The sequence below is a fragment of the Rhipicephalus microplus genome, chromosome 4 (assembly GCF_043290135.1).
Source record: "Rhipicephalus microplus isolate Deutch F79 chromosome 4, USDA_Rmic, whole genome shotgun sequence".
NCBI lineage: Eukaryota > Metazoa > Arthropoda > Arachnida > Ixodida > Ixodidae > Rhipicephalus > Rhipicephalus microplus.
This window is the reverse complement of record NC_134703.1, coordinates 193,202,389-193,215,591: the sequence shown is the minus strand read 5'-3', so window position 1 is coordinate 193,215,591 and position 13,203 is coordinate 193,202,389. Positions and strand designations below refer to the sequence as shown.

At 44.0% G+C, this 13,203-nt stretch overlaps 1 protein-coding gene across 1 annotated transcript in view; it reads left to right on the top strand.

Annotated features, from left to right (window-relative positions):
- LOC119186652 (uncharacterized) overlaps nt 1-13,203 on the top strand; it is a 150,364-nt gene that overhangs the window by 135,456 nt on the left and 1,705 nt on the right. The window contains exons 11-13 of the mRNA XM_075893223.1: nt 1,085-1,201; nt 3,112-3,237; nt 4,024-4,093. Of these exons, the coding sequence (XP_075749338.1) occupies nt 1,085-1,201; nt 3,112-3,237; nt 4,024-4,093 (313 nt within the window). The remainder of the gene's footprint in view (nt 1-1,084; nt 1,202-3,111; nt 3,238-4,023; nt 4,094-13,203) is intronic.

The following is a 13,203-nucleotide window of genomic DNA, read 5'->3' as shown; positions in this document are numbered from 1 at the left end:
AAGAAAACATTGGCGCTGAGAAAGAGAAGACAAGACGAAGCGTAAAAACAGTCCGCGGGGTCACTATAATTTCAGGTATTCATCCAGGCAAGCATGACAGCATAGCTAAACATCTCGTAGGATGCGCCGTTGCGTACATGATATGGAAGCGCACTAGAGTAAAAAGGCTGTGTAAATGCAGAAGTTCACTGTAGATTTGAAGCACATTGAAGTGCGTTGGCTTTTGCACCATTGGACACATGTAATTTCTTGGAAAAAAAGCTGTGTTAAATATGTAATAAATGAATCTACAACATCTGCAGTCACCGATTATATGCTACCAAGCATTTTCATACAAAATTGGATGACTGAAGCGTCACGGTCATATTTAGCAATTTGCACGCTAAATTATGAATTCAGAGGGGGGGGGGCGTAATGCTATAGCTGCTGAATGACTGAAAAGTGAGATATTTCGGCGCATGTCAGAATGCCCACAACTTTCCCCTAAATATAGCTTTGGATATGTCGAATCTTGATAAATAGTAATTCACATACAGTAGCTTAGTCTGCGGAGGGACATCTGCGCCTAGAGTTAGCTGCATATCCAGACATTTTTTTCACAGTGTGCAGAACACATTCATGCAAACTTTATTGTGAGTTGCAGATTTAAGTTCTGGCAGCACCGCACGCAAAAGAATCGGCTCTGTCGAGTTTACAAAAATGTGAACCTCGGCGATGCACAGGTCACACGCTTGATGGGCTGTTGCCCAATAATCGATGCGTTCTCAAACGTTGGCTTGTCAGCGATTCTTGACAAGTCAATCTGATCTTCTATCGTGGTCATTTGTGATTTCATGCTGCCGCGTGACATTTTTGCTGGTATATGATTGTTTGACTGTCTTTGACTGTGGCAAATGAATTGTTGCACTGCGAACGAAGCTCTGGTCTGCGAGATAAAGGAACAAACATTCGCAGAGAACACTGTCAAATTTGATCAGTAGGAATAAATAAATGTAGGTCATCCACTTGCACATCAAAGTTTTCTAGCCCTCATTTTGCTGGTAAAAAAACGTCCCCTTCAGTTTTTTTGATCGTTGCTTTGCAGAGCTGTGATGGATGAATGCGGAGATCAGTTTGTCGCCTACTTCCTCCCGACCGAAGACACCATGAAGAAACAGAATAAAAATGTAGAGCAGGGCATGAGTTACATGGACGACGATGAGTGAGTTTTATATACCTCTAGCAGTTGTAATCAGATGGTGCTTACGTTTCACATTTTCTTAACAATCTTGCAGCAAATCGGGTGCCTCTCCTTAAGTACCCACACTTGCACGTAAACCCATGTACGCGTGAACATGTATCTCGATCAGATGTGCTACAACGCCGCACCACCCAAAGTGACATATAACATCAAACTGTGCTCGGTTATAACCAAAGACAAAATGTAAACGTGGTGTGCCTGCCCTGGACCTCTGCAAGGAATCTGCGACAGCTAGTTTGCACTTGATGGTGAACCATTGCAAAGTTTGTGTTATGCTAGGCTTGTGCGTATACTCAAATGCTTCATATTCGAATAAACTTCGACTCGAATTTAAATTGTTAACAATTTTGAAGTCTATATGAACTAATAACTGTATATTATTAGTCCGAATGCAGCTCTTTGTAAGGCTGGTTCACTGCAGTAAAGGTGTGAGAAACGATGAAAGCATCTTTGCAAGGGGACTCCGCACTGCCGTCAAGCCTTACTTGAAGGCTAAATGAACGCCATATCCTAACATTGATTTGCCATTTTTAAACTTTAAAAGCTTGTTACACGAGCTTATAAGCTCTATGTAAAATTAATTACAGAAAAACATAATTTGAAGCTGAAGGCTTGCATTGTACAGGATGTCAAATCCTGCTACTATTTAATGTTGTTTAATCTTGCTTTGAACAAAGAAATAGCATTTGCACAGGCCTTGTTTCAGAATTGAAAAAAAATCTCTGCAGGTTTGTTAGGTCACAACAAATATACCAATCTTTGTTTAAAATATGTGATATATTTTATTCGATTCCAAATTGTTCGACCTCACTCACTATTCACTCCGAATTTTTTTCGACCTAAAATTCACTATTCGCGCAAGCCTATGTTAGGCTGAAGGGCGAATCACTGCGTCAGTGTGTTAGCAGTATGAATTCAGCATTAACACCTTATCAAGGTACCTGATTTTTTGTGTTTTGAATAGCCATAATTATAAAACCATTTCACAGAACTTGGACAACCAGTATGATTAGGCTAGACGTTCAACTTAAGGCAATCAGTGCTCATCAATCTGCTGCTCTTCCGTGCCTAATGCGCAAACTAATATGCTAATACAGTAAAATTGCTTTGTACTGAAGTCTTAGCAACCTTTAGAATACTTTGTTCAGGATGACATTGGTTTTAAAAGTCGTGCACTGTAAAGCTTGAAATAAAGCTAGGTTGTATGAAACTCTTCGTTACACATCGTTTTCTTGTGAAAACTATAATTTTACATTCGCAGCCTATAAATACAACACTTATCATGCAGCTTAGAATACTGTTGTATACGCTCAGCATAAATGTAACATGAATAAGAGGGCATAATTAGAGTGTCATTACAACACCACCCTAACGCGGTATTCTCTTTCCATATCGACTTGTGCTCATAAAAGAGGCATCAATTCTTACAGCAAAATGCATTCTTTTGAATGCTCTAATTTCCGGAAACAGTCACTTAATTATGTAGTGTGGTTCTGCTTGATGTGTTCTGAGGAGTTATTTTCATTTAAAATAATACGATTGTGCTAACGGTACATCTCGGTGTCCTAGTCAGGTAACTGTCAAATGTCTACTTGATGTTACAGAAGCCTCAAATTTTCCAGCTTTTTATTGAGCCAATGTGTGCACTGTAGTAATCCTTCAAACTTTTTTTGTCACTTCCTAACCTAAATATGCTCTCTTTTGACTATTCCTGGTTACATCCAAGGCATTATTCATTCTGCTTTTGTATTTTGATGCTGCCTTTTGTAGCATGTACTCAAGAAAGTTTTCTTAAGGTCATTATCTCTATCTTGCATTGTGTAAAAACAAAGGCAGCTTGTCTGAGAAATATTATTAACATATCCTTCCAGATACCAGTACCGCATGGCTCGCGAGTACAACTGGAACGTGAAGAACAAGGCATCCAAAGGATATGAAGAAAACTACTTCTTCGTCTCCCGGGATGACGGAGTGTACTACAACGAGCTCGAAACGAGGTAACCGGGTTTTGCAATTTAAAGTGGCTGTGACGTGTTGCTTTGCGGCATTCACCATTTCCGAAATAATACTGATATGAACGATTGCAATATTATTGGCTATGGTAGCTTCTTTTCATGTACAATTGTGCCTGCCCTCATAAGACCTTATATTTCACGTTTCAAATTCCCTCATCAGCCTAAATAACTGGTTAAATTCAATTCTCAGGGGAGTTGACCAACAACTTGCTAGATTGGTAACAGCTTGCCACTTATGAAGGAAGGACAATATACATTTGATTTGCAAGGAATATGTACACTTCGAACCAGAGATATGAAAGATGTGTAATTTTTCTAGTGTAAATTATTGTGAGTGGCATGTTTCAGGAAAGGCAAAGTAGTGTGCTTGCAATTAAAAAGGTGCCGAGCTGTACTACTTGCTCTAATGTTAGATGAATAAAATGTAGTTATCACAAAAAAGCAAGATTACTTGCTTGTTCTAATGCCAATTAGTTTCATACTTCATATGTTTTATTGTAATTGAGAATGGAAATATTCTGTGCGACCTATTGATGCATAAAAACGAACAAACGTTGAATACGTAATAGGAGAACAAGAAAGTGGGAACTTGACCATGCAGCAGGATAGAGCTTTGAAGAAGTACGTTGCAAACTAGAATAATTGTTTATAAGCGAGCATACATACAAATAAAACCATGAAAAATAAGCGGCAACACGCTTTGAAGAGCGCCAATTTGTGGGAACTTCATGCACTACATGCAACAAGCAATGTGTCACCGCATTTCAGTGTGCGGCTGACAAAGCGTCGTCTCAAACCTGGCCTCCAGCTGAACAACTCCAAATATATATATATATATATATATATATATATATATATATATATATATATATATATATATATAGTGGGAGTAATAATTCAATGGGCCAGTTAGTCTTCGTGAAGGTATGGGATATGGCACAACGGGAGCGTTGTCAACAAGGATAAATATATTTATTTCCCAACAGTTGCGGGATGGGTCCTCCCTTCATCAGAGGATGAGTTATACTGACATGAACTTCCAAACTTCGTTGCGGCCGCGTCCCTCTCGCCTTGAAAGATGTTTGCGAGAGTGAGAGGGAACTAAAAAAAGGAAAGAAAGAGAAAAAAAGAAAAAAAAAGAGGAAGAAAAACGACAAGAAAAAAACGAAAAGAAAAAAGAAAGAACAGAAAGAAAGTAAAAAAAGAACCACTGTCAACACTGAGAACGAAACAAACTGTCCGTGTACGTCCACATCCGGTTTTTATCACGGGCTGTTCAGTTCTCGACGTGTGTCGGGCCACCCAAGATTGTCGCCGCGGTGGCGGGAGGGGTTCGTGACGGCGTGCGTAAAGAAAGGGTTTCCCCTTAATGGGTCGGTCGGCTCTTTACCTTTAATCTTCGTTCATTTCTCTTTATGGTCATCAAGTGGTAGGTGAACATAAACACTTTGTATGTGCATGTGAAAAAAAGAAAAAAAAAGAAAAAAAAGAAAAACAAAAAACAAGAAAGGACAGTTTACACGTACGAGTCAGTCAGAAAAAACAAGCATGGCCTCCAGCTATCAATCTTTGTCACCAATTTCCTCCTGGCTTATTTCTCGGAGGCAGGAGAGTTTTCCGGGGTCCTCGTTGATGCCGGCTACTAATGTTAGAAATTTGAAAATAAAATATGCCTCACGCTGTTCGCGCTCGCGCCTGTTTGAGAAACCGGACTGCAAAAGAGTTACTCTGATATTTTCAAAACTGTGGTTTGGCAGGCGCAGACGTCTAGATAAAGGTAGCTTCGGCAGTGAAGTGGCGTAGTACCGGTGATTATTGAACCGCAGCCGAAATGGCGTGTCTGTTTGGCCGATATATTATTGTCCGCAGATGTTGCAATGTAGCATGTATATCACGTTACTGGAGTCACAACTAGGGCTTTTATTTATGCAGAATTTGAAATCCGGGAAGTTCGCTTTGGATTCACGTGCTGTGACCATCTGTGGGCACACCTTGCATCGAGCTTTTCCGCAGGGATGGCACCCTGATTGAATTTTGGGGGTGTTTGTTTTTGCGCTGACAAGATTGTCCTTCAGATTTTTATCCCTGCGGTACACCATGTGAGGTGGCTTCGCGAAAATAGAAGTTAGTTGTTGGCATCGCCTGATTATGTTGAAATGGCGGGAAAGTATGTTGTTGATTCCTGGCGCTGTTGTTGATTCGAGGAGTAAGTTAGTACAAGGTTCGTTTGGGAAGTCGTCTTAGATACTCTGTTTGGTCCCTTAATTATATCATTCCTGATCAAGTTGCGAGCACGTAGTATGGCATCGTCAATAATGTCTTCCGGATAATTTTGTTTCAATAAGGAATGCTTTAGGTGTTCCGCGTGTCTGTCAAATTCCCGCATGTCGGTGTATATTCATTGGTACCGGTAGGCCTGAGAATATGGAATACCCGTTTTGCAATGCTTTGGGTGGCTGCTGTTGAAATGTAGGTGCATTTGACGGTCTGTAGGCTTTTTGTAAAGGTTTGTTGACAAGTGGTCATTTTTGACCGTGACAAAGACGTCCAAAAAGTTGATGCTAGTTTTAGAAATTTTGCGCGTGAACTTAATTGACGGGTGGCAATTGTTAAAATCCTCTATGAAGCGGAAAAGATTTCCCTCATCATGGTTCCATATCATAAAAATATTGTCTAAGTATCTTCTGTGGTAGAAAGGTTTCAAGGTGCGTCTTTCAATGAATAAGATTTCAAGTGAAGCCATAAAGGTGCTCACGAAGGTTGGGGTTATTTTCGTGCCCATTGCAGTGCCACTGACCTGAAGGAAATGCTTGCCATTGAAATCAAAATGGTTATAATTTAGTACAAGTTCAAGAAGTGTAATCAGTTCCTCGCCACTTACACTAATTGATGAGTGAGATTTTACATATTCAGAAACCGTAGCCGCTATTCCGTCATGGTGGGGTATGTTGGTGTACAGTGAGCAGACATCCATGCTCACCAGAAAACTGCCGCCTGGGATCTCGAGACTTGAAGTGTCGCAGATGAAGTAGTTGTGTCCTTTAAGTAATAGGGAAAATTTGGGGGGGTGTTTTTTATTAAGGAATTGATGAATTCTGATATATTTTATGTTGATGTGCTGTTACTGGATACTATCGGACGTCCTGGATTGCCTGCCTTGTGTATTTTGGGGAGAAAATAGAATCGACCGGGAACAGAATGGGCCGGTAACATTGCTTTTAACAATTTGCCGGTAATTTTCTCGTCCCGGCGGAGATTGTTTACGGTTACTTTTATCTCCCTTTCAAATTCGGGAGTCGGGTCCGTTGGAAGATCTTTGTAGAATTTTGTGTCTGACAGTTGTCGTTCTCCTTCCTTCAAGTAGTCCGACGTGTTTAGAATTACTATGCAGCCCCCTTTATCAGCCGGTTCGATGGTAATTCCAGTGCTTTTTCGTAGTTCATCGAGTGCCCTTCGTTCTGACTTTGATATGTTGTTTGAAAATGGCCAATTTTTTTCATACATTCTGATGATATCTTTTTAAACTGCTGATATATACATATCGAGGTGTTTGGCCCTCTGCTCACCTGGACACCATGATATGTCACCACCAATCAATCTATTCTCGTCGGTACAGTCCTTGCGATCATGAAAGTATTCACGGAGGCGGAGACTACGTGCAAAGTTATCGAGGTCTTGGTACTGTTCAAAATCATTGAATCTACCGGATGATGGACAAAAGGTTAAGCCTCTCGACAAAACTTGAAGCTGAGCGGGTGTGAGTGTTGTGTTTGACAGATTGAGGACATTTTTCTCATATGTTTTCAGCTTTTCTTGGCTATCACGTGGCATGGGAGTGTCAGCGTAATATTCAAGAGTAAGGATGTTTTGATTAGGATTGCACTGTAGTTTCGAGTTCCCATTTTTCTCCCCAAAATTAGGTTGTGGTACGGGTGGTCCCTGGCGTTCTTGTACGGCCTCATTCCTCTTTTCCTGTTGCAGAGCAGTGGAACTTCTGCAGTCCCGCTTGAATTTTCTATCTTTTACTACTGAAATTTTGCCTCTCTTTTTTAGTTTATATCTTTCCAGTTCTCTTGCCTCATGCTCTCCGAGAATAAATACCAATTTCGGCGTGGCCTCCGTGACACTGTATTCGGCAGCCTTACGCTCACTATCGTCCGCAATGACTCGAGTCAGTTGCAAGGATGCTTATAGTAATATTTTTTCCCACTTCCCCCTATCTGCTTCACTTAGTGTATACATTGAGGGGTTGCATGCAGGCTAGGCGGAGGCCCTTAGGTGCCATTTCGTGAGATAGATATTTGGTTAGTTGTTCCGCGTGTTTTTCGTATTGCACCCGCTTTTTAATGATTTTCCTGATCGATCGAAATGAGTGGGACCATGCGTGTTTAAGACTGCCGGTACCTTTTGTTTCCCCGTGTCATTTGGAAGCCGCCGCCTTGGTCTTTGCCGCATTCGTCCGCCTGGTGTTGTAAGGCCTCACTGGTGGGAGTGGCGACGTCGTCACTGCTGGGACCCTGGATGGCTCCTTGTGTCCCTGGCTCCCTGTTGTTGAGTGGGTTTGGCACTGGAGGTTGCCGTGCTAGCACTTGCCGCCGATCTCTGACTCACTGGTGGAACTCGCTGGCTCGCTAGCCTCGCTGGTGGTAGTGGCGACATCGTCACTGCTGGGGCCCTGGATGGCTATGTGTGTCGCTCGGCTCCTTGTTGTTGAGGGGGCTTGGCACTGGAGTTGTCCATACAAGCGATTGCCGCTGATCTCCATGCCGCCGACGTCCATCGCAGCTGCACCCTTATGTGCTGTGCCAGCAGCGCGACTCCCTCGAAGCTTGCATATAAGCCGTCAGCAGCCAGGAAGCGGCGCAGCGGGAGTGTTGAGAAACCATGTTCGACGTAATAGACGCCTGCTCCCAACAACCCGTAGTGGCAGAGACGGCGGACCTCTCTGATGAATCGCTGTACCTCCATAATAAACCGATTCATTGATCACCAGTTCGACTCCCGCCATGGGCGATTGGGTGCGCGAGGTAGTGGCAGACTAAGATGCGGTGTCTTGATGTTCGGGCGCATCTGCCTCATTCGTTTCAATGCCTCCCTCAACGAATCCAGTGATCTTGAAGAGCTCGTCTTCAGGATGTCCGTGGTGCCCACATGCAGAAACAACGTGTCCAACCGGTAAGATAGATACTCAAGTAGCGCCAGAATGTCCGAAAACTTAGCAGCGCTATAGGAGATGGATGGATGAAAAAACTTTATTTCGTCAGAAAGCAACTGAGGATGATTCCGTGTTAGATGGCCATCAACCCAAGGTTGGCGGCGACCTGTGTGGCCCACTCCACGACCCTTAACTGGACGACTGGGTCTGAGCTGGTCAACACGGCCTTCCAGTGGTCAAGAGAGGGATCACGCATAATATCCACCGGCGGCGGCACTATGCTACATTCCCAAAGTATGTGATCATATGTTGTCACAGCCTGACACCATTTGCATTGCGGCTTAATCTCCTCCGGGTACATTTTGTTCAACACGTAAGGGTTGGGAAAAGATCGCGTCTGCAGTTTTCTCCAGACGCATTCCTGCGCCTTAGTAAACCGCTTGTGCGGGGGCGAATAAAACCTCCGCTCTAGTTTATAATGATTCGTTATGTCATGAAAGGCCACCAGCCCATCTCTCGCGGACCTCCCCGGAACTGGCGGCTCACCCACCCGGCTGACAAAACCTCGAGCATTCAGGTGAGCCGCCTTGTTCCCAGGGTTCCCAGAGTGTGCTGGTAACCAGACAATTTCGATTTCTCTCATTTCTCGTCCCATGGCCCTATGCAGAAATCGTGCAGCGGTCGCCGATATTCTGCCCCTCGCCAGATTTCAGATGGCTGTCTTTGAATCACTAAAAATCAAATCTGACTGCGAATTAGTTATAGCTAGCGCTATTGCCGCTTCCTCTGCAGTTTCCAAGGAGCGGGTTTTGACCGATCCAGAAGCGATCAAGCGTCCCCGCCTGTCCACCACCACAATCACAAAAGCGTCTTTGTCCTTATATTCCGCAACATCTGTATAGACTGCCGCTTTGTACTCGCCGTACTCAACGTGTAAAGCTCTGGCTCTTGCCTGCCTGCGCTGCGTATGGTGAATCGGATGCATATTTTTGGGCAAAGGTTTTATGTACAGGACCTTATGTAACTCTCGCCGCACCAGAATTTTAGTGTCCCCAGTGGGAGCCTCTGCTCCAATGCCAATCCTTTCCAATATAATCCTGCCCGCTTTGGTTGTCGAAAGCCTAGCGTGCTGCATCACCAGATGCGCCTCCCATAATTCATCCACGGTGTTGTGTACCCCTAGTTTTAACAGCCTTTCTGTAGGCGCTTTGTTAGGCAACCCAAGCGCTGCCTTGTAAGCTTGCCGGATCATAGGCTCGACCTTACCTTTTTCTGCGGCATCCAACTTCATATAAGGTGTCGCGTAAGTAATCCTGCTGAGCACAAACGCCTGTACCAGCTTACAAAGTTCTTTTTCTTTAAGCCCGCTCTTACGGTTAGCGATTCTTCTGATTAGCCTGACAGTAGCATTGACCGTGGTCTTAAGTTTTTCAAGGGCCACCCTATTATTCCTGTTAGTTTGCAGATATAGGCCAAGAATCCTAATCGTTTGAGCTTCAGCTACCGGCCTACCCCCTACCTTTACCTCTAACAGCGGTGGTAGAATATAGTGTCTTGCATGTAGCCCTCTGGGTTTGTCCCGAACCACAAAGAGCTCGGACTTTGGCTGAGAGCATGAAAGTCCCGCCTCCCCGGCCAACTCTTCGCCAATATGAACTGCCTGTTGCAGTGTTTCTTCCAGATGCGCGTCACTAACCCTGGTTCCCCATAGAGTAATATCATCTGCATAAAATGTGTGTTTGAGTTCTGGTATCTCCTCCAGCCTCGGCGGTATTTTAATTAAGGCGATGTTAAACAGGAACGGTGACAAAACTGAACCCTGCGGCGTCCCTTTGCCTCCCAACTCGAATGAGTCCGATTTGATATCTCCTATTGAAATTTCTGCGGTTCGGCCCTCCAAGAGCGATCTGATGTAGCGAAATGTCCTGACCCCTGGGCCAATTTCCGATAGGTTATTCAATATTGCCTCATGCGAAACATTGTCGAAAGCTTTATTCAAGTCAAGCCCCAATACAGCTTTGGTGCCCGTGCCATGCCCGGGATTGACTACATCATGTTTTAACTGTATCATGACATCCTGTGTAGACAAATTGGCCCTGAAACCTATCATAGTTGGGGAAAAGATGGTCTTGTCCTCTGCATAATTCCGAAGCCTGTTGAGAACCACGTGCTCCATCAGCTATAGGAGATGAAGCACGGTGTCGATGAGTCGTTCGGGCTGAAGTGAGTGCATTCAGAGAAGAGTTCCCTCTCACTCTGGCAAACATCTTTCAAGGCGAGAGGGACGCGATAGCAACGAAGTTTGGAAGTTCATGTCAGTATAACTCATCGCCTGATGAAGGGAGGACCCCTCCTGAAACTGATGGGAAATAAATATATTTATCCTTGTTGACAATCCTCCCGTTGTGCCATATCCTATATATATATATATATATATATATATATATATATATATATATATATATATATATATATATATATATATATATATATATATATATATATATATATATATATATATGACGCTACGATGAATGGGCGACGTGGCCTGGCCCATACGCCATGTTTATTCCATTCTCACTTCTTCCTTCTCGGCTTATACTTCTAACTCCTAACCATCGCTACCTTCTTACGTTACAGGATTCCCCCTCCCCCGGAAACGTCGTGTCAGACACTTAACACAACAACAAAAACGGGTGTTAAAGCTAGCGAAGAATCTCAAAATGCGCCGTAGTTACATTTCAGAGGGGAGTTCTTCAACTCGCACAAAAAATCTACAGCAGAGGGAAACAGTCCGGCCATATCTAAGAGAATTCAGGTGGACGAGGCTGGCTGTGGTGTTCTGGAGAAGATAACCGCGTCCTGCACAACTGCACTGACCATGACTCGGCTTCAGCAGCTGCGAAGAGCCAACGAGGCTGACGTCCTTGTAGAATTTGAAGATCGGACGTCGTGGGCGCCGAGTTTTCTGTCATGGGTGTTGTATTCTTTGTCGTGGCTGAGACAGAATCATTGCTTTAATCTTGCGTTCGCGAGAACCGAAGTTGATCATACGATGTCTGTGTACCTGCAATTTGTAAATGGTAACATTCAGTCTCTTTTGTGGTTTTCTGTGGTGGTATCTCCATCGGTAGGATTGTACATGAAGCGTTGATATCTCGTACAGAAGACTTCCTTGACGTTTTCTTCTACGAATATGAGTCAGATGTTGACTTGGTCTTTACTTTAGTTGGCGTCGTTTCTGACGACCATCCTTAAGCCACAAATCTGGTTGTGATTTCATTTTAGTTCGTCATTGTGCTTGATGTAACTGCCGTAGTTTCCGGAGTTCTTTAAGTTCTTGATGGCACTGCTGATTTTGTGGATTCTTACGAGGTGGTACTTCTTTAGTAACACAAGCCTGCGTTTTTCATAGTTGATGTGACTAGTAGATAGTTGGTAGTCGTTGGGTTGTCGTGATTCTCGAAAGGAAATGAAGGTGGTGCACTAGAATCGACAGGGAGGTCTTTGGAGGCTCTTGCAACGCCGTTTCTAATAGATGCTTCTGGTTCAGGGTAGTGCATGAGAGTCGATTCTTCAGAGCCTACTGTGTTCGTTTGACTCTTAGGTGGCTGGGAACTCGACCGCGACACTGACATATGCTTGATTTGGTCGGATTTTGCTTGGGATTGTTTCTCTGTCTGCGCAAACTTGGAGGTTGACTGTTCTGATGCATGAATATGGACGGTAGACCCTGGGCTTCGCTGAGTATGCTCGGAGCTTCTCCATTCTAATCCGACCATAGTGAACGCGTGAGACGCGAGGTGGGAGTTGTGAGTGACCGAAGATCCACGTGACGGAAAAGCAGGAGGTGGGTTCATGCGCGAAGACTGCTTTTGACTGTGACGACCAAGCGTGATTCTCTGTGGGTGGTGGGTTATAAGCGAGTATTCGTCATAGTCATCATTGTCTTCTTTAAACCAAACGGTCATTTCTTGTTTGATCTTTTCCCATGACTCGGCGTTTTGAAATATGTGGGAGAGGTAGAATTTGAAGGCCTCATCAGAGACGTAGTCAGTAAAGTTGGCGACCATCTCCCGTTCGGACCATGATGCAGCGGTAGCGTGGAGCTCGAACAGGACGAACCAGTCTTGTACGGGTCCATCGTCCGCTGCTCCGGTGTACTTGAGGATGGGAAGGTCAGTGGATGCTTCTGACATGATGCTGGTCAATGCGTAATGCTAGGCACTTGCACGATAGTCCGTGTATGCTCAGGCTGTCATGCGGAGAACCGCGTAGATGATGAGCGACTGATGAAGGGGCAGGCAGGTCTCCATCCTGCCAACTCGTGTGACGCTACGATGAATGGGCGACGTGGCCTGGCTCATACGCCATGTTTATTCTGTTCTCACTTCTTCGTTCTCGGCTTCTACTTCAGACTCCTAACCATAACTACCTTCCTACGTTACACACACACACACACACACACACACAAACACACACACACACACACACATACACTTACATATATATATATATAACGGAAAGTAGTGTATACCTAAGGGCTCATTTTTCCGTGTTTTAACACAATATTAACGAGATCTAACAGACGGTAATGCTAACGAATGTACAGGGAGTCCCATGTCATTGTCACCCATTCCTTGTCAAGCTGGATCAAGTTCAGACACTGGCTGGCTGCTTGAGCTCAACACTGATGCCACTATATGCCCACGCGCGCTCACAGACACTCTGAAAGTGAGCTGTACATCCACAGAAAAGTATATATATATATATATATATATATATATATATAT